General features: G+C 37.4%; 1 protein-coding gene across 7 annotated transcripts in view; it reads left to right on the top strand.

Moving 5' to 3' along the window:
* Nucleotides 1-18,015, top strand: part of LOC128247370 (zonadhesin-like) — a 105,962-nt gene extending 87,947 nt beyond the window's left edge. For all 7 annotated transcript variants that reach the window (XM_089349550.1, XM_089349544.1, XM_089349545.1 and 4 more), the window contains 9 exons: nt 591-701; nt 4,742-4,989; nt 5,553-5,860; nt 7,136-7,407; nt 9,113-9,303; nt 11,133-11,313; nt 13,659-13,892; nt 16,307-16,522; nt 17,789-18,015. In XM_089349550.1, coding sequence (XP_089205676.1) covers nt 591-701; nt 4,742-4,989; nt 5,553-5,860; nt 7,136-7,407; nt 9,113-9,303; nt 11,133-11,313; nt 13,659-13,892; nt 16,307-16,522; nt 17,789-17,802 — 1,775 coding nt within the window. In that variant the 3' untranslated portion in view covers nt 17,803-18,015. The remainder of the gene's footprint in view (nt 1-590; nt 702-4,741; nt 4,990-5,552; nt 5,861-7,135; nt 7,408-9,112; nt 9,304-11,132; nt 11,314-13,658; nt 13,893-16,306; nt 16,523-17,788) is intronic.
* The last annotated feature ends 1,001 nt before the right edge of the window (nt 18,016-19,016 follow it).

Below are 19,016 nucleotides of genomic sequence, written 5' to 3' on the forward strand. Positions count from 1 at the left end.
CCTACGATTAAAAAAAAAAAAATAGCGTATTCCTTATAGAGCGACTGTATATAGCCGATAATGACCCAGTTGCTAGAAATCAAGACCAACCACCTTTAAAATTCAAAAGATACATTAGATGTTACTGTCCTAGATATCTTTAAAAAGATGGTGTGGTCGCGACTGGAAAGCCTTTGATTATATGTTAGCTTGGTCAGGATTGACCTCTAGCTAAACAGATATAGTTATTGAAGAATTAACTCTGACAAAAGACCGTTATACCATGACTGTGTTTTTGTCACTCATTGCAGATAGCTCTAAAATACATAATGATTGCAATATTTACGTAGATCTCGAAAGCACAAACGTACTATAATTCTAATATTTTAATATAAATTTATATAATTCTATTTTCTTTTGAATGGCAAAGCTCGGAGCAGACAAAGCTATAAGAAGCAGCGTGTAATATTGGTTTAACAACTCTTTGGATACATGTTATTCTTTATAGTTTGTCTGATTTGAGATCCAGTATTTAAAAAAAAAAGTATTATTTCATGTTCTCTTAAAATTTATAAATTCTTTTCACATTAAGAAATATTTATATTTCCTAGTTAATCCGTGCCAAAACAGTCCGTGTAAGAACGGAGGAACTTGTATTAATAAGGCTTTCCACTACACTTGTCAGTGCACTGCAAACTATTTTGGACGTTTTTGCCAACAAGGTAAGCCTAACACATTCTGCTATAATTCTATAATTCTATAATTCTATTTTTGCTGTGTTATTTTAAAGGGGTTAATTTTCATATGATGCCTAATGCGATAAAGACGTCTTATTAAATCACATCTTCAACAATATTGTGATATTCAGCAGTATTTACCCAAAAGGTCCTGTTCCTGGTCCTCCTCTTCCTCCTCCACTGCTGCTGCTCCTGCTCTTGCTCCTCTTCCTCATAATCACCATCACCATCACCATCACCATCACCATCATCATCATCATCATCATCATCATCATCATCATCGGTTTAACGTTCACTTTTCCATGTTTGCATGAATCATACAAAATTCGTTGAGGCAAATTTTCTACGACCGGATAACTTTCTTGTCGCTAGCCTTCACGTGTTTACAATCCAAGTAATGATTTCCTATGTGTAGGCATGTTTTTACGGAGGGCTGTAAACTAGTATGATGGTAATTACCGCGTGATGTAAAGGCATGGAGACACAAACACTCACGCCCGATTGGTTTCCTTTAAGTTTTTGTCCAACAAATCCACTCATATGGTTTTAGTCAGCCTGGAGCTATACCAGAAGACATTTATTCAAGGTGTCACGCTGTTTAAGCTGTCTCACTGCCACACCGTCTCACTGTCACACACTTTCAATTCCACGCTGTCTCACTGCCATGCTGTCTCACCTCCACGCTGTCTCACTTCCACGCTGTCTCACTTCCACGCTGTCTCACTTCCACGCTGTCTCACTTCCACGCTGTCTCACCTCCACGCTGTCTCACTTCCACGCTGTCTCACTTCCACCCTGTCTCACTTCCACGCTGTCTCACCTCCACGCTGTCTCACTGCCATGCTGTCTCACCTCCACGCTGTCTCACTTCCACGCTGTCTCACTTCCACGCTGTCTCACTTCCACGCTGTCTCACTTCCACGCTGTCTCACCTCCACGCTGTCTCACTTCCACGCTGTCTCACTTCCACCCTGTCTCACTTCCACGCTGTCTCACCTCCACGCTGTCTCACTGCCATGCTGTCTCACCTCCACCCTGTCTCACTTCCACGCTGTCTCACCTCCACGCTGTCTCACTGCCATGCTGTCTCACTTCCACGCTGTCTCACTTCCACGCTGTCTCACTGCCACGCCATCTCACTGTCACACAATCTCATTTCCACGCTGTCACTGCCACGCCGTCTCACTGTCACACAGTCTCGCTTCCATGTTGTCTCACTTCCACGCTGTCTCACCTCCACGCTGTCTCACCTCCACGCTGTCTCACTTCCACGCTGTCTCACTGCCACGCTGTATCATTTCCACACTGTCTCACAATCTGACACATTGGATAGTGTCTTCCACAAGAGCCACATGTCGATGAGAGAGTTTCAAGTATTCTGTGAAAGCTATTTCATTCCATTTGTAAAAGTAATGATCTTTGGCAATGGATGAACGTCATCACTTCAATTTCATGACTAATTTAAATCTCACTAATTTGAATCGTTTCTTCCTAATCAGTAGAAATCACTATCGAATAAATTCTAATCGAATTCCAATTGCTTCGTACTGAATGTGAATTCCAACAGATTGACATACCTCTGGGTCCTATTTTGATCAGAAAAAAGGCGGCGAGATAGAAGAATCGTTAACACACCGGAAAAAATGCTTTGACGAATTTCTTGCATCTTTACATTTTGAGTTCCGTCGAGATCGATTTCGCCTTTCATCCTTTCGGGACCGATTTAATAAGTACCAGTTGAACACTAGAGGCGATGTAATTAACTAATATCCTCCCCCAATCTTCAGGCCTTGTACCTATATAGAAAGAAATATTGCCTTTCAAAATTTGGTACAAAGCCAGCGAGTTCAGGGGAGTGGGCTAATCAATTAGATCGACCCCAGTGTTTCACTGGTACTTATTTTATCGACTCCAAAAGGTAAAGTTAACCTCAGCGGAATTTGAACTTAGTACGTAAAGACAGACAGATTACCGCCAAGCATCTTGCTCGGCGTGCTAACGCCTTTGCTAACTTATAGTAGAAAGAAATATTATGAGCAGGAAACTCTTTCATGGTGTTCAAAAGTCATAGAAAAATTACTGGATGTTTTCATTCAAAATAGAATAACGACTATTCCGTCTTCGTCAATTATATCTCTAAATGTAAATATTAATGGAAATTAATCAACCCCTGTGTTAAATTTAAATTCTGACATCCTCTTTGGTGCAAAATAAAATAAAAACATAATGTAGGAAGGAAACCATTGAGATCTGTGATGTCAAAGAAGAAAAAAAAACCGTTTTATAAAGTATACAGAAAGAAATAAGTGCGTGCATCATGTAGAGAAAATAATTCGAACGTTTCGTGCAGACGTCTTTCACCAGAGAAGAAATATAGAGAAATAGACGAGGTGGTGCTGGAAAGTTCTATGCCTTTGGGTTAAAGAAAATAAATGAGGATCAGTTAATTATGATTTTATTCAACATATTCCCCTCTCAGATTTATATACTTACTAGCAGAAATACCCGGATTTGCCCGGGTTAAAGAGAATAATGAAATCTAAAAACGCCGTCTAGACTACGCAACCCTCAACTGTTAGTAGCTACGATACCATATTTCTACATTAATAACTCTCCAATCCATGCCAGCATGGAACATAGACATTAAGTGGAATGCCAGTCTCTCATCTAGGAGGGCCTTGAAATCAATGTTACCAACTGGGGACTATGTGTGTCACAGTGATAATAAAAAGACCGAAAGGAAGTCTGCAACGAAATAATTTTACTCAACACTTTGCAAGTGAATCAGTGGAGGCAAAGATGCGTCTCATTTACTTGACAATTTATGCACCACATTGCAGAAATCCCAATGTAAGTATATCTGAAAGGGTAGTCTTACACTGTTGTACCTTTGAATTACAAATAATGCTCATCTGTTATGTTCGGGTTAAAATTTCATCAACATCAAAAATATATGAATTTTGATGGGAGTTATGGCCGTTATAGATAGAATATAATTTCCAAATTTCATAAAGATCCGTGCAGTACTTTTGACGTAGTTTTGGATAAGAAAACAAATAACTAATGTGTGTGTTTGTGTGCATGTGTTTGTGTGTGATGGGTGTATATATGTATAGATATCTGTATGCATATATATGTATATATGTATAGATATCTGTATGCATGTATATATGTATATATGTATATATGTGTACATATTACATGTACATCTATATATATATACATCTACACATATGTATACATATACATGTTTGCATATAGATCTATATCTATATATATATATCTATGCATATACGTGTACATATACATGTATATGTATACATATACATATCTTTCTCTCTCTTTCTGTCTTTCTCTCTTTCTCTCTCTCTGAAAGTATCTGTCATTACAGTATCGAAATGTGATTGTTTCAGTTAGTGGAATAACGTGTACATATACATCTATATGTATACATATACGTCTCTCTCTCTATCTCTTTCTCTCTTTCTCTCTCTCTCTCGAAAGTATCTGTCATTACAGTATCGAAATGCGATTGTTTCAGTTAGTGGAATAGTTTCATTTTTAAAGTGAAAGTATTTGACACGAGTGTTTTTGTTTCACTTTTGACACATAATACTTAAATAGTGGAGGAGATATTATGTTGCCGTGGGCTCGAACTCTGCAAGAAGTTAAAAAATTTTTTTGACTAAAACACAACTGGAACCCTAAGTAAGGCATGTGAAAAATTTGAATGAAATTGGTTGCGTAGTTCTCGAGTTTTAGGGATTCACACAGACAGACAGACAGACAGACAGACAGACAGACACACATTCTCATTTTTATATATATAGATTGTAGCGATCCTTCAGTTTTATAAGCCCTGTAAAAAGAACACAGTAGTTTGGGCCTTTTGCGATATCCTTTAAGCCAGGAATTTTAATCATTCTTCCCGTACTCGAAATTCGTAAATAGCGATTAAATGTGATGTTATGAGACTCGCTGTGCGTTTTTCTTCCTATTTACTATTTCGAGTCTTTATTTTTCAGTTAGAAAATGTACATGTATTGTCTATGGTGATCCGCATTACAAGACGTTTGATGGAGAAATGATACACTACATGGGAGGCTGTAAATATTCTTTGGTGACAACTAAACAAGGATACAATAAAACATATTTCTCTGTCGAAGTGAAGAATGAACATCGAAGCAATAAACATGTCACTTATACGCGTTTTGTGGATATAAAGCTGGAAAATAATATCACAATAAGCTTATTGCCAGCCAATAGAATTTTGGTAATGTGTAATATCTTCTTCTTCTTCTTCTTCTTCTTCTTCTTCTTCTTCTTCTTCTTCTTCTTCTTCTTCTTCTTCTTCTTCTATATATATATATATATATATATATATACACAAATCCCATCCCCCCCAAAACAAAGAACAAACACAAAAAAACAACAACGCGAGCATGTGGTACATGTAAAGTATTAGCAGACGCTCAGGGAAGGAAAGAAAGATGGTTTTACGTTTCGAGCAACGCTCTTCTTCAGAAAAAGGAGACAGAGGAAAGTCCAATAGAAAAAGGGGGACGGAGGAAAAAAAATCGCCAATGATTCACATGTAGTTACATTTTGAAATATATATATATATATATAAATATATATAAAGATTATTACGGAGTGGCATAGCATTATGTAACTGAAAGCTACCGGTAAATGATCTTAGTAATCCCTTACTACTTACACACACACACACACACACACACACACACACACACACACACACACACACATACACACACATACGTACACACAGACGAACACATACATTTTATTTCATTTTTATTTATGTATTCCTTTTAGGTGAACTCAGAAGAACGATCTCTCCCAGTCATAAATTACGAAGACATTTCTGTGAGTTTTGCCGTCGGTTGGGTAATAGTTACTACCAGATGGGGAATGACCGTGGAATTTGACGGAAGACATCGAGTTACTGTGAGCCTTCCCTTATCATTCGCTAATGAACTGACCGGCATCTGTGGTGACTGCAATGGAATCAAAGATGATCTCCGCACAAAGTCTGGACAAGATGTTTCATTACACCCAAAGAAATTTACTTTAATTGGTGATAGTTACCACATCACTGATGACTCTGATGAGCTGGAAGATAGGTAAGGGCTAATTAGCTAATTATTCACAAATTAGTGTACCAATTGAGAGAATTATATTTTTCTAACGTTGCGATTGACTGGGAAGGAAATTTCGTCTGCTAATGATATTTTCATACTTTTATGCACTAAACGTCTATACGATATATTCTTTCAAGACGAATATCGAAGTATTACGGCGTTCTTACAATGCATACACTCAGCACTGATATTCTTTCCGTCGCTAATATCTAAAGAGAAGTGTATTGAAAGCTTATAAAAGTGCAGGCGTAGCTGTGTGGTAAGAAGCTTGCTTGCCAATCACATGGTTCTGGGTTCAGTCCCACTGCGAGGCACCTTGGGCAAGTGTGTCTTGTACTATAGCCTCGGGTCAGCCAAAGCCTTATGAGTAGATTTGGTAGACGGAAACTGAAAGAAGGCCGTCGTATATATATATATATATATATATATATATATATATATATATATATATATATGTGTGTGTGTGTGTGTGTGTGTGTGTGTTCGTGTCTGTGTTTGTTTCCTACTACCTCTTGGTGATCGGTGTTTACATGCCCGCAACCTAGCGTTTCGGCAAAAGAGACCAATAAAATAAGAGACAGAAAAATATACTGGAATCGATTCATTCGACTAAAAATTCTTCAAGACTGTACCCCAGAATGGTTGCAGAGTAACGCCTGAAACAAGTAAGAGAGCAATAAAATACGCGTAAGTGAATGAGATGCCCAGCTAAGACAATCAATGAAATAATACATTTTTATGTTTTACCTCTTGATGCAATCCTAAAATGTGAATGTCTAGATGAATACATGAACGAAAGTTGGCACTCCGTCGCATACGACGTCGAATTTTTCAGTTGATCCGATCAACGGAACAGCCTGCTCGTGAAATTAACGTGCAAGTGGCTGAGCACTCCACAGACACGTGTATCCTTAACGTAGTTCTCGGGGATATTCAGCGTGACACAGCTGACTCTTTGAATTACAGGAGCAACAGAGAACAGGGAGAAACAGTGAGAGAAAGTTGTGGTGAAAGAGTACAGCAGGGTTCGCCACCATCCCCTGCCGGAGCCTCGTGGAGCTTTAGGTGTTTTCGCTCAATAAACACTCACAACGCCCGGTCTGGGAATCGAAACCATGATTCAATGACCGCGAGTCCGCCGCCCTAACCACTGGGCCATTGCGCCTCCGCATGAACGAAAGTACAAAATAAATAAAATGCATGCAGATGTATAAATATTAGCAATACACGTTCGTTTACATTCTTATTTTGCTTCAGTTGTAAATCGACTCCTCTGTACTGCAATTGTGAAACGAAAGAAACCGCGAGATGTGATGTCATTATTAACGGAAAGGCATTTCAGACATGTGTTGAAACACTAGGTTATACGCAGACTAAACAGTTTATCGATTCATGTAGAATAGACGTCTGTTCATATAAAAACGACGAAGATAATATGAAAAAGGTTTTCTGTCAAATACTTGAAGGGTTTGCCAGTCAGTGTGAAAATGCTGGAGTTATTGTGGACTGGAGAAAAGAAGCCAGCTGTCGTAAGTTTTAATAACAATCTACTGTTTCTACCAAACCTCATATATTTCCTTTCTTTATAATATAAAAAAATATCTTACTATGAAAGTAAATCTCACAGAATAATACATGCAATGTCTGTTCAATAAATATTGTAGGAAATCTTATTCCTTAATTCTCATATTCCAAAGAAGAGTGCAGATGACCAAGTGCATAACCAGTCTAGAGTTTTGAATCCTGTAACTGACAGTATGTTGTTCATGGGTAAGATGATGCCTAGATGTAGGCACAATATAGCCGAATGTTTAAGAACTATGTTTCGCAACTAATAGGGCTTGGGTTCGATCCCAATGTACGGCATCTTGAGAAAATGTCCTTTTCTATTATCTCGGTTCGACTTGAACGTTGTGAGGGGAATTTCGGGCAGATGGAAGCTGTACGGAAGTCTGCCATGTGCACTGTAACTGTAATTAAAAAATTAAAAAAAAACAGCTGGCATTGTCACGCACCGTGTCAATTTCCTCTACATGAGAATTATACACATCTATGAAATGTGTAGCTACTTTTACGTCAATTTAGGAGCTAGTGATTTAGATAATCGAGCAATTGGATCCTCATCGTTTAATGACGGAGATCCAACACTAATGACTCACCACCACCACCACCACCACTTAACTGCATAAATGGAGCCATTCTAGACTCTACGCGGGGACGTCGTGATAAAATCTTGTGTCCTTTTGTATTACTATTTCTGTCGCTATATAACTTAGACATATATGGACAAGAAAAAAAAAACATGCTTAGTGAAAAACTTTATGGTATTCTTCTTCTTCTTCTAGTCAAGTGTCGCATTATGCGATGCTGTGATCACCACGATATCTTGCCACCTTCTCCTGTCCTCTACCCCATGGACAGCTGAGAATAAAGACAATCCTGTGGCTGTGATGTCTTTCAGGCAAGAAGTGGGTGGTCTGCCTCTTTTACCTCTGCCGTTCACCTTGCCAGTTATGATCGTTCGCTCAAGTTCATCCCGGCGCATGACGTGGCCAAAGAACCGTAGCTTCTGCTTCATGATGTTTCACCGAAGCGTCATCCCGCAACCGAGCTTTTCTAGTACCCAGTTGTTCGTCTGTCTCTCCCTCCACTACACTCTAAGGATTCTGTGGTAACATCACATATCAAAAGTACTCACTCTTTTCTCGTCTGCCTTCAACATTGTCCACGACTCGCAGCCGTACGTCGCAATAGAGAAAGCGGCAGCCCGAAGTAGCCTTATCTTCAGCAGCATTGACACGCCACGACTCTTCCAGCTGTTCTCCATATCTTGCACATTCCTTTATAGTAGTTAGAAGGCAACATTTTATAAAGGGAGAGTTTAATAGATCGAAATGAACCTGAGACAATAATTGTAAAATTTTTTTTGCGATTAAGAATGTAGAGAAAAATATCCTAAGTCATCTCCAATTGTTTATTTTATGTATAAGTTACTTCTATTTTCAATCCTGTTATCAATTAGTCTAGCTACCCGGTTTCCATGTAGTATAAGCAACCGAGGCTATAAAAGAAGACTCTTGCCCAAAGTGCCACACAGTGGGATTGAACTCGGAACTATGTGGTTGGAAAGCAAGCTTCTTACCACACAGCTACGAATTATGTATAATGTGTGTGTATTGATATGATCAGATCTATTGAAACTTTTTAACTATTTCTCATTTCTTTGATATTCAGCAAAATTTTGTCCGAGTTTCCAGGAATACAGATACAACACACCTACATGTCAACCTTCATGCTTGAATTTGAAGCCACAATGTATGGCTCGTACTGAAGGATGTATTTGTCAGCCGGGTTATATTCTTAGCGGAAATGAATGTGTCAGGCCATCAAAATGTGGCTGTAGGAATGCTAACTTTTATATGAATGTAAGTACTTCCAGTTCTATAATCATCGACAGAATTCAGGGTGGTAATATAGCAAGGACAAGGGATTGGCAGGATCGGTGGAGCTTTGGACAAAATGTCTTGTAATATTTAGTTCTGCATCTTTATGTTCTGGTATCTAATCCCATCAAAGTTAAAATTGCTTCGACTATCATCACCACCGCCATCACTCTCACCACCTAAATCACTTCCCCACTACCACACATTCTACGACCGTCACCACCACGACAATCGTCGTGAATAAATATTTAATACGCCGAATATTTTCGGTTAAGAACACTTTTTGAAATGTCATACAAAACAAGTACAAGATGTAATTTACGACTCCAATCCCTTTGTGGGTTAAATCCATATGGACATTTGACTTGCCACATATATAAATGTTGTGGCTGTGGATGTCGTCCCATCGGCTGTCAGTGTCTGGACAAGAGTCTGATATAGTATAGCATTATAAATGTGCGCATCGGATAATGTAATTCTAGGTGTTACTAGAAAGAGAGGCTGATAATGTATTTCATCATAGATCAACTCGATCAGGGTTCTCCTGGCGATATCCTACGACAGATGAAATATTGGACCGAGTCCTTTAATTTACGATGGTGTCTGTAAAAACTGTTTATATATTTAGTAGCTATGGCAACTCTCTCGTTTCTTGTCTGTTAACTGTAGGCCTGTTATTTTTTCCTCAGAAGCTTCTTTTATCTGTAGGTTACCGATATTACGATTTATGGTTTTAATTTTAATTACGATCTCTTTGTTCATGCTGCAGTGTTGTCCTAGATGCTTTTGAATATATACTTTGTATGTGAGGAGATGCTCTTTCATTCGGACGTTTAATGGCTGAATCACACTTCTAATATTACATTTGTTGGATATAGTGTATAAGATCTGATATACGGTGTAAATACGCAAGTATATATCTGGGGAAGTTGCTACTGCGCATGGCTTCTGTCGTTGAGAAACCGTTTCTTCCATACATATTCCCGTTGCGATGGGGGCTGACTACATCTGCTGTATATCTAACCATTTTTTTAACAATGACCTTAGGGATAATATGGTAGTTTAATGAAACATATTTTGGAAAAGGTCTAACGTTCCTTAAGTTTGATACCTTAAAATTGACTAGTAACAAATATTAAATATGCATTAACTTCTAGAACGTTTTCGAACTTTACGTTATATATGGCCCTATCTTCTGTCTCAATGCATCTGTGCAATCTAATATGGGTCAGTCTGTTTCGTTTACACCAACCTTGGCATTGTTAGGGAAGGCTGATCTTTAGCGAGTAAAGAAATTATTGAAGACGGCTTCCTTGATGAACCTAGTGTTGATGCTATCGCCTTCTATAATTTTGAGCTGGAAGACGAGGGTCCAATATGGTTGAGCTGGAAGACGAAGGGTCCAATATGGTTGATTTTTTTCAATGTTGAAATTTAAGCGATTATCTATGCTTGAAAGCGTTTCAGATATGCACATAAAGACTGCGCATAATTAAACAAATATTTTACAACTTAAGAGACATTCTACATGATCGCTCTCCCTGATATAGTATAGTATTATAAATGTGCACATTGAATAATGTAATTCTAGGTGTCACTAGAAAGAGAGGCTGATAATATATTTGATCATAGATCAACTCAATCAGGGTTCTCCTGGTGATATGCTACGATAGAACTTATTGCAAGCACACTAATTCCTTGTTAACGTACTCTCATTTGTATTTAGAACAAAGATCTGATATTTTCCTGTATCATTACCTGGCAAAGATTAATGAACGATATTTTAATTTTGCTTTTTAAACAATATTTAGCTTAAAGAAGAAATGTATAGCACCGACTGCAATACGAAATATGTATGCTTGGGAAGGAACAAGGTACAAAAACTACGAGCACCCTGTCAAGAAAATAGTCATTGTACACTTGAAAATAACAAGCGAATGTGTACTTGTGATAATGGCTATATAATGAGTGAAGGAAAATGCATTAAACAAGGTAAGTTATAAGATATATATGAAGTGTAAAGATACGCACATACATATATATATGTATACACACATGCATACATACATAGAGTAAATTTTGACCGGCAAGGCTGTGAAAGAAAGCATCTTGCTTTGCTCATCATTCTTTAAATCTTAACCCATTACCTACCAGTGATCTCATATGAGATCCCTTAGAATTTACAAATTTCGTAATTATCTGTCAATATTTACACATATCTAACCTTTTTGCTATATCTACTAGGTATATTTCTCTGATATTCAAATGAAGTTTGCTAATTTTTCACCCAATTTCTCGCTTATTTCTATTTAAAATGCTATTTTGAAATGTTATTTTGATCATTCTAGCGTGTTTCTAAGGCTGTTTTATGCTCGAAATCAAAGTTTCATAAAAAAATTCCAGTTAATAGAATTATGGGAGGTAATGGGTTAAGAAGTGGATTTTTATAATTCCTTGATATCGGGATCATTTGTAGTGTATGTATGTATGTATGTATGTATGTATGTATGTATGTATCAAAGAATGTGGAACTGTATAAGCTGTTGCTGTTTGTTGTATTGACTTAACCATGTATGTAATGAGGTACCAAGTAATATGTTCATTATTTATTGTTTTAATGATCTTTGCTTGCATAAAGAAAAACTCTCTGCTGGTGCTGAAAAAGAAAAAAAAAACCCAACTCTCATGTGTTTAGCACCAGTCAGCTCTGAATGAGTAAGCTTATGATCAGAGGCTTTCTGTAAGAGACAGCAATTGTCTTTATATTCTAGAAATAGAATACAGCAGACTACGTCATACAACGTCTTTTTTTTTTTACATAAAGGTTGTAGAGTGTGTTTGAGGGAAGATAGACTGTAATATCCACATATCAAGCAACCACATAAATGTCACCCTCATCGACCGGTGAAAATCTGTGTTACCCATTGGTGTCTAACCAGTATTTTAAATAAAGGCTGACGAAAATTTAAAAAGGGAGTGGGGCATTATCAAGTATGTGATGTAAGAATATTTTGAGGTGTATACTATTCTAAAGGGGGCATTAGCTGGCGATGAAAGTAAAAGAATAAGTTTCAAATGGAAAATGAAATCGTGTTTTGGTCTGAGCCAAAAGGAAATTATTTCTTGCCCTAGAGCGCTCTGCAATATTTAGAGTTAATATTGGTTTCAAATTTGTGCAATTTAAGGGGAGGCTTAAGTCTTTTACATCGATTCCAGTACACAACTGGTACTTATTTAATCGACCTAGAAACGATGAAAAGCAAAGTTGACCTCGGCGGCATTTGAACCCAGAACGTAAAGACGGACGAAATGCCACTACGGATTGTTCTTGACGTGCTAACGATTCTGCTAGCTTGTTGCCTTATTTAGTATTAATATTGCGAATCGACTGTAACAGTGGAACATATACGTTTGGTAGTAGTTGTTACTACTTAGCCTTAAATCAACCCTGATCCAGCTGATTATTTACAAATTGGACATTTCCGTTTTCTTTTCGAGACGCTGTGCATCCAGGAACAAATTATCCAAATGCTTTGCCTTTTTAAGACAGTAATGGAGATTTGGCTGAGTTTGAGAAATTTGGTCTCGCTCGGTTCACATTTATCTGATGATCTGAGCTTGTACTTCATCCGTTGTATCGTAATCATTGTTTATTGTGCTCAGGTTGTGTGACGATATGTGAATTCTGATCTGTAGCTGAAACACATTTGTCTGGAATCTATTTTCCGAAGATTAGTTGAAATGCGTCTACCTGTGCAAAATAAACATCAAGAGATTTTGAACTATTTTGCATAAGCAAATATTTCCTTCTGATATTTTATCATCTTAAGGCAACGAGCTGGAAGAATGCTAAGCGGGGCAAAATGCTTAGCGGGATTTCGTCCATCATCACGTTGTAGGTTCAAATTTCTTCGAGACCGACTTTGCCTTTCATCCCTACGGAATCGATAAAATAGGTACCAGTTGACCACCGCGGTCGATGCAATCGATTTGCCCACCTCCCCGAAATTGCTGGCCTTGTGCCAAAATTTGAAATCGGTATTTTATCATTTTAAGGCGGTGAGCTGATAGAATCGTTAGCACGGCAGACAAAATGCTTAGCGGCATTTCATCCGTTTTTACGTTCAGAGCTTAAATGCTTTACTCTTCATCCTCTTGAAATGCAAAAATGGGACAGAACCTGAAACAATGTGGTTGGGGAGCAAGCTTCATACCACACAGTCGTTCCTGCGACTATGCATTTTATAGAAAGATATGTGTTTGTATCCCGCTGTGTAGATCTTATCTGCTTTTCGACTGAAATAATACTTATGATTTTCGTTACTGTTATATTTCAGGTTCGATGAATTTTGTTCGAGTTATAAAAGCATATATTAAAGGAATACCGATGTTATCTTATGTTTCCTACAATATAAAACAATGCAGTTCAAAATGCCTTGAGATTGACAAATGCAAGTCTTTTAACTACGATACTAAATCTCATATTTGTGAATTGTTCACAATCAACGCTGCTTCGAGTACTGTCTTAACATCGAGAGGATGCTCTCACAAGGTTTATTATCAACGTGTCTGTAAGTATACTTCATAAATATAACCGAATTTAATAAATTTCTATTCGTTGAATAATAGCATCGTTGTTGTCGTCGTCGTCTTCGTCTTCCTGTTTCTCTTCCTTCGCCCACTCCTACTTTCCTCTTGCCCCTCCCCTCCTCCCTTTCATCGCTCTTGAATATATATAGATTTGTGTGTGTGTATATATATATATATATATATATATATATATATATATATTCAGGATTCATTAGTATACACGTATAAATATATGTTATACACACATTGGTATGTATATATATGTATATATATATGTATATATATATGTTTATATATATATATATATATATATATATATATATATATATGTATACACACACACACACACACGCACACACACACACACACACACGTGTGTGTGTGTGTGTTGGAAGCCATCAGGGAATTACTGGAAGGACTTGTAACAAACTTTGGCATTGAAAGTTACACAAACAGTAGAACGGGATGACAAAGATCCCAACATTGCTATGAAGATGCAGGACAAGATAATGCAGCAACCGGGTTTTCAAGGGCCCACACTACACCAATATGCTCTCCAAAAAGGCCTGAGAGATCTGCATGGTACGGATCTCCTCCTGTCAAGAGTTCCAGATAAGCTTACCTCACAGCCCGAAATGCAGATGAGGGCAGAGGCATCACTCCCTCATTCACCAAATGCCACAATGTAAGAAGAGGAGGTTCCAAGTAGCGAAGGTGTAGCTAAACTAACAGCGATACTCCAGCGCGGCCGCAGCTCTTGAGCTGAAACTAATTAAAGAGTATGTATGTGTGTACGTGTGGGCGCGTGCGTGTGTAAGCTAATGTAGGTCCTCTCGCGATTACTTATTCTCGTTTGGCGTACAAACGACATTCTGAATAACTTTCTATTAAACAGACATGGCATTGTTTTCTTTCAATTCAAATCGAATCTTTTGGACGGGTTATTTCTACTGCAGCAACCTTGGGAGTGGTTGGACATTTAAACATCTGTAGCTAAACGTAACATTATTTCTATTTCCTTCTTAAGGCGCAGGAGTGGCTGTGTGGTAAGTAGCTTGCTTACCAGCCACATAGTTCTGGGTTCAGTCCCACTGCGTGGCACCTTGGGCAAGGGTCTTCTACTATAGCTTCGGGCCGACCAAAGCCTTGTGAGTGGATTTGGTAGACGGAAACTGAAAGAAGCCCGTCGTATATATATGTATGTGTATGTGTGTTTGTGTGTCTGTGTTTTTCCCCCAACATCGCTTGATAACCGATGCTGGTGTGGTTAGGTCACCGTAACTTAGCGGTTCGGCTAAAGAGACCGATAAAATAAGTACTAGGTTTCCTGGGGTCGATTTGCTCGACTAAAGGCGGTGCTCCAGTATGGCCGCAGTCAAATGACTGAAACAAGTAAAAGAGTAATGATATTAGTGTATTCTTCCGTTTGCACACGCACGCGCGCATACATAATTAACATACGTACGTTTATACATTTATACGTAAATACGTAGGGGTGCTGGAAATTTCCTAGCTTTAATCGTATCCCGAAAGGCATGGTCGGAGTGACAACCTTCTGAGTTCTTTTACCGGGTTTAGAGAAACTGTAAGACTGCTGCAGTAAGTGTGTGAACCCGAGAGGGGAATATATTTAATAAAATTATAATTAGAAAATCCTCCTGTAATGTTTATCGGCACCCAAACATGGCTGTACCGATGGAACTGACATTACTGTTATTTTAATTCAAGGACGCCTCCTCCAGCTGGTTATTCGATGCAATTTGCACCCTATATATAATGCAAGCAGGGGAGTGAACCCCTATCATCTTCCAGCCACGAGACCACCAGACCGTACTGTTTCGATCTCTTTGTGGTAATCTTGTTTTCTATGTATTGCGAGCTGGAGTGAATAACTGCTATCTCTAGCAGGATGACCACAAAGCGATCGAAACCGTACGGTCTGGTGTTCTCGTGGCTGGAATATAGCAAGGGTTCACTCCCCCGCTTGCAATATATATCAAATGCAGACTGTATCGAATGACCAGCTGGAGAAGGCGTCCTCCTGAGGTTAAAATAACTGTAATTTTGGTCCCTTCGGAACAGCCATGTTTAAGTGGTGATAAACATTAATTCTCAGTATTGTATTATTACTGCTGTCGTCTCTTATAGAGATTTTCTAAACTTGCTAACTTGGTTGTTGATCCTCCTGTATTTTCATTTACCCAAAGTAGGGAACTTTTCTGCCGCTTTCGTATATACGTTATCTCATACATCATCACCTTCCAGAATCATCTCAATTCATGCTATTGTTCCACTCAAGTAATTTTTCATTATGTTTCCGTACATAAAATTGAATTTGGTATCCGATTTAAGAAAGCAACTGAATAATATCTTTTCGATTTCATTCATTTCAAAGTGTCAAAAAATATTTCGATAAACGGAGCTTCAATTATTAACTGCCATTCTTTAGAAGTGAGCGAAGGAATATCTACAATAAAATTATGTAAAGCGAAGTGTTTACAGGAAAAGTGTTCAGCGTTTGATTATTCAAATCTTCAGAGAACATGTAGAATTATGCTTTCTACAAAAAGAGAATTTCAACTTACAGGAGACGAGAAGAAGGCGTTTGTTGGTAAGCCACCCATAACAAATTTTTGAAAATTATTTAAATATTTTCTCTGCTTATGTTATTGTAAATGTGGTTAATTTATTATATAATTTACAACAAGCGTATTATGGGTGTTTGGTTGAGAAACTCTCTTTGCATGCAAATGGTTCCGGGTTCGATCCCTCTGCATGGACTCTTGGGCAAGTGTCTTCTATGATACTACAACGCCAGGCTGACCAATGTCTTGTGAGTAAATTTGGTAAACAGAAACTGCGTGGAAACCCGTCATATATATATATATATATATATATATATATATATATATATATATATATATATATATATATATATATATATATATATATATATATATATATATATATATATATATATATATATATATATATATGTGTGTGTGTGTGTCTGTTTCTGTGTTTGTCTCTGCCAATGCTTGACAACCATTGTTGGTTGACGACGGTCCTCTACAACCTAGTGGTTTGTCCATAAGTGACCGAAAGTCTAAGTAGACCGAAGGAAAAATCATTGAAGCAAGCTAAAAAGATAAAGAATATTCACAAGATATTTTCAATATCAAACGATAAAGAAAATTCTTTCTACCTGTATTATTGCTATTTCAATGAAAGAAGTCAAACTGTTACATCGAATCGTGTCGTGGTTTACTTAAACGTTGTTCATGATGCTCAGTTTTACCGAAAAATATTTGATACATTGCCAGAAAGTGTGGAAAAGTTACATTACTCCAGTTCAATCATTCATTTATTCATTTTGCGTCCAGTATTACTCGTAAGTGAGAAATCCATTCTTGGCCTATCTCTACACAGCCTTGACCATGCAAACCCAAAGAGACGTGAAATCGATGCACCATCTCATCTCTTGTCAGCCGTGAGATTTAGGCCATTATCTTGTGTCCATTCAGAGGCTTGGATCGTCAATCTACTGTCCTTAAATCATGCAAAGTAACTAATGATGAAATCATCGATTCCTCTCCGCTATCAGGTCTAGATGCTTCTATTCCGATCGCGTGGAGAGATGCCGAGCATGCGACCGAGCTTGCGACTACGTGTAACTCTAATATGGTGGCGTTTAATATACGCGTCTCACTACTGTACATCAACACGGGCTTGCTATAGTCGTTGACTATCTTAGTTTTGATCCAATACCCTAATTAGTCCAATACATGAATTAATTCCATCGACAATTCTAAATGCTCTTTTACGTTCTACTAGTTCGATTGTCTATTTCGTTAAAATATATTCTCTTTGTTTTCAGCCATTACATATTAAGAAAACAACACCTTTGCTTTCGCGGAGAATGTTCCTGTTACTATTCCTTATGAAAATAGGATATGTAGAAAACATTTGAAATAAACGCTTTTAATAAATAAATAAATAAATAAATATAATTAAAATTACTATAACTGTAATGCTTTTCTCTGGAATTTTCATTTAAATATTTGAAAGTGTCAGTAATGAATAAAGCTGTTAACTATGCACACATTGAATAGTTTTGTATTCACTATTTGTAGGAAACCTATATTCAGAAAACAAATGTGGTACTCAGTGCTATATAGAACATGACCACCACACTTGTTCTCTGTTTATAATTGTTATTATTATTATTATTATTATTATTATTATTATTATCATTTTTATTATTTGGCTCTTATGTCGCACACTAGCCTATCTCAAGGTGAAGGCGTGGCTTTATTCTATACCGTATACTGGAATAGAGAGTATGAATCTAAACCTCATTTTATCGACTCCAGACGAATAAAAAGCAAAACTTATCTCGGTAAGGAACGTAAAGAGCCGGAACTTCACGTTTTAATAATCTTTTCTTATTTTATGACAAGGCCAGCAGTTTTTGAAAGTGTGTAGTCGAATACATCGATCCCATTGCTCAACGGGTACCTTTTTTTATTGACCTCAAAAGAATGAAAAGTAACGTAACCTCGGCATTATTTGACCTCAGAATGTAGAGTCAGAAAAACTACTGCTAAGCATTTTGTCTGGCGCTGTCACGCTTCTGCCAGCTTATCGCCTTACTCTATATCTCAATAATGTCTACAACTAAGACGGAGAGCTGGTAGAATCGTTAGCACACGTGACAGAATCTTCAGCGGCATTTCGTCCATCTATATGTTCTGAGGTCAATATGGATTTCATCTTTTTGGAGTCGGTCGACAAAGTAAGAACCAGTTGAGCAATGGGGTCCTGTCCCGAAATCGCTGATCTTCTGCCAAAATATAAAACTAATAGTATTTACCTGAAGTATGTTCATACTTAAACATAAATTCTTAAGCTTGCTAAAAAAAAAAATAATAAATAGATAAAGGAAATAATGGGTGTTAATCTTATGATAGTTGGTATTTTCTTAAGAAATCTTTCGCTATTAACACCACAATCAAATTTATCAAATAAGCAAAAAATCAGAAGACTCTCATGTTGAAATATATTTATTTTCAGTTTAACGTCAATGTGTTTATAAAATACTAACA

The sequence above is a fragment of the Octopus bimaculoides genome, chromosome 3 (genome assembly GCF_046866305.1).
Source record: "Octopus bimaculoides isolate indiv1 chromosome 3, ASM4686630v1, whole genome shotgun sequence".
NCBI lineage: Eukaryota > Metazoa > Mollusca > Cephalopoda > Octopoda > Octopodidae > Octopus > Octopus bimaculoides.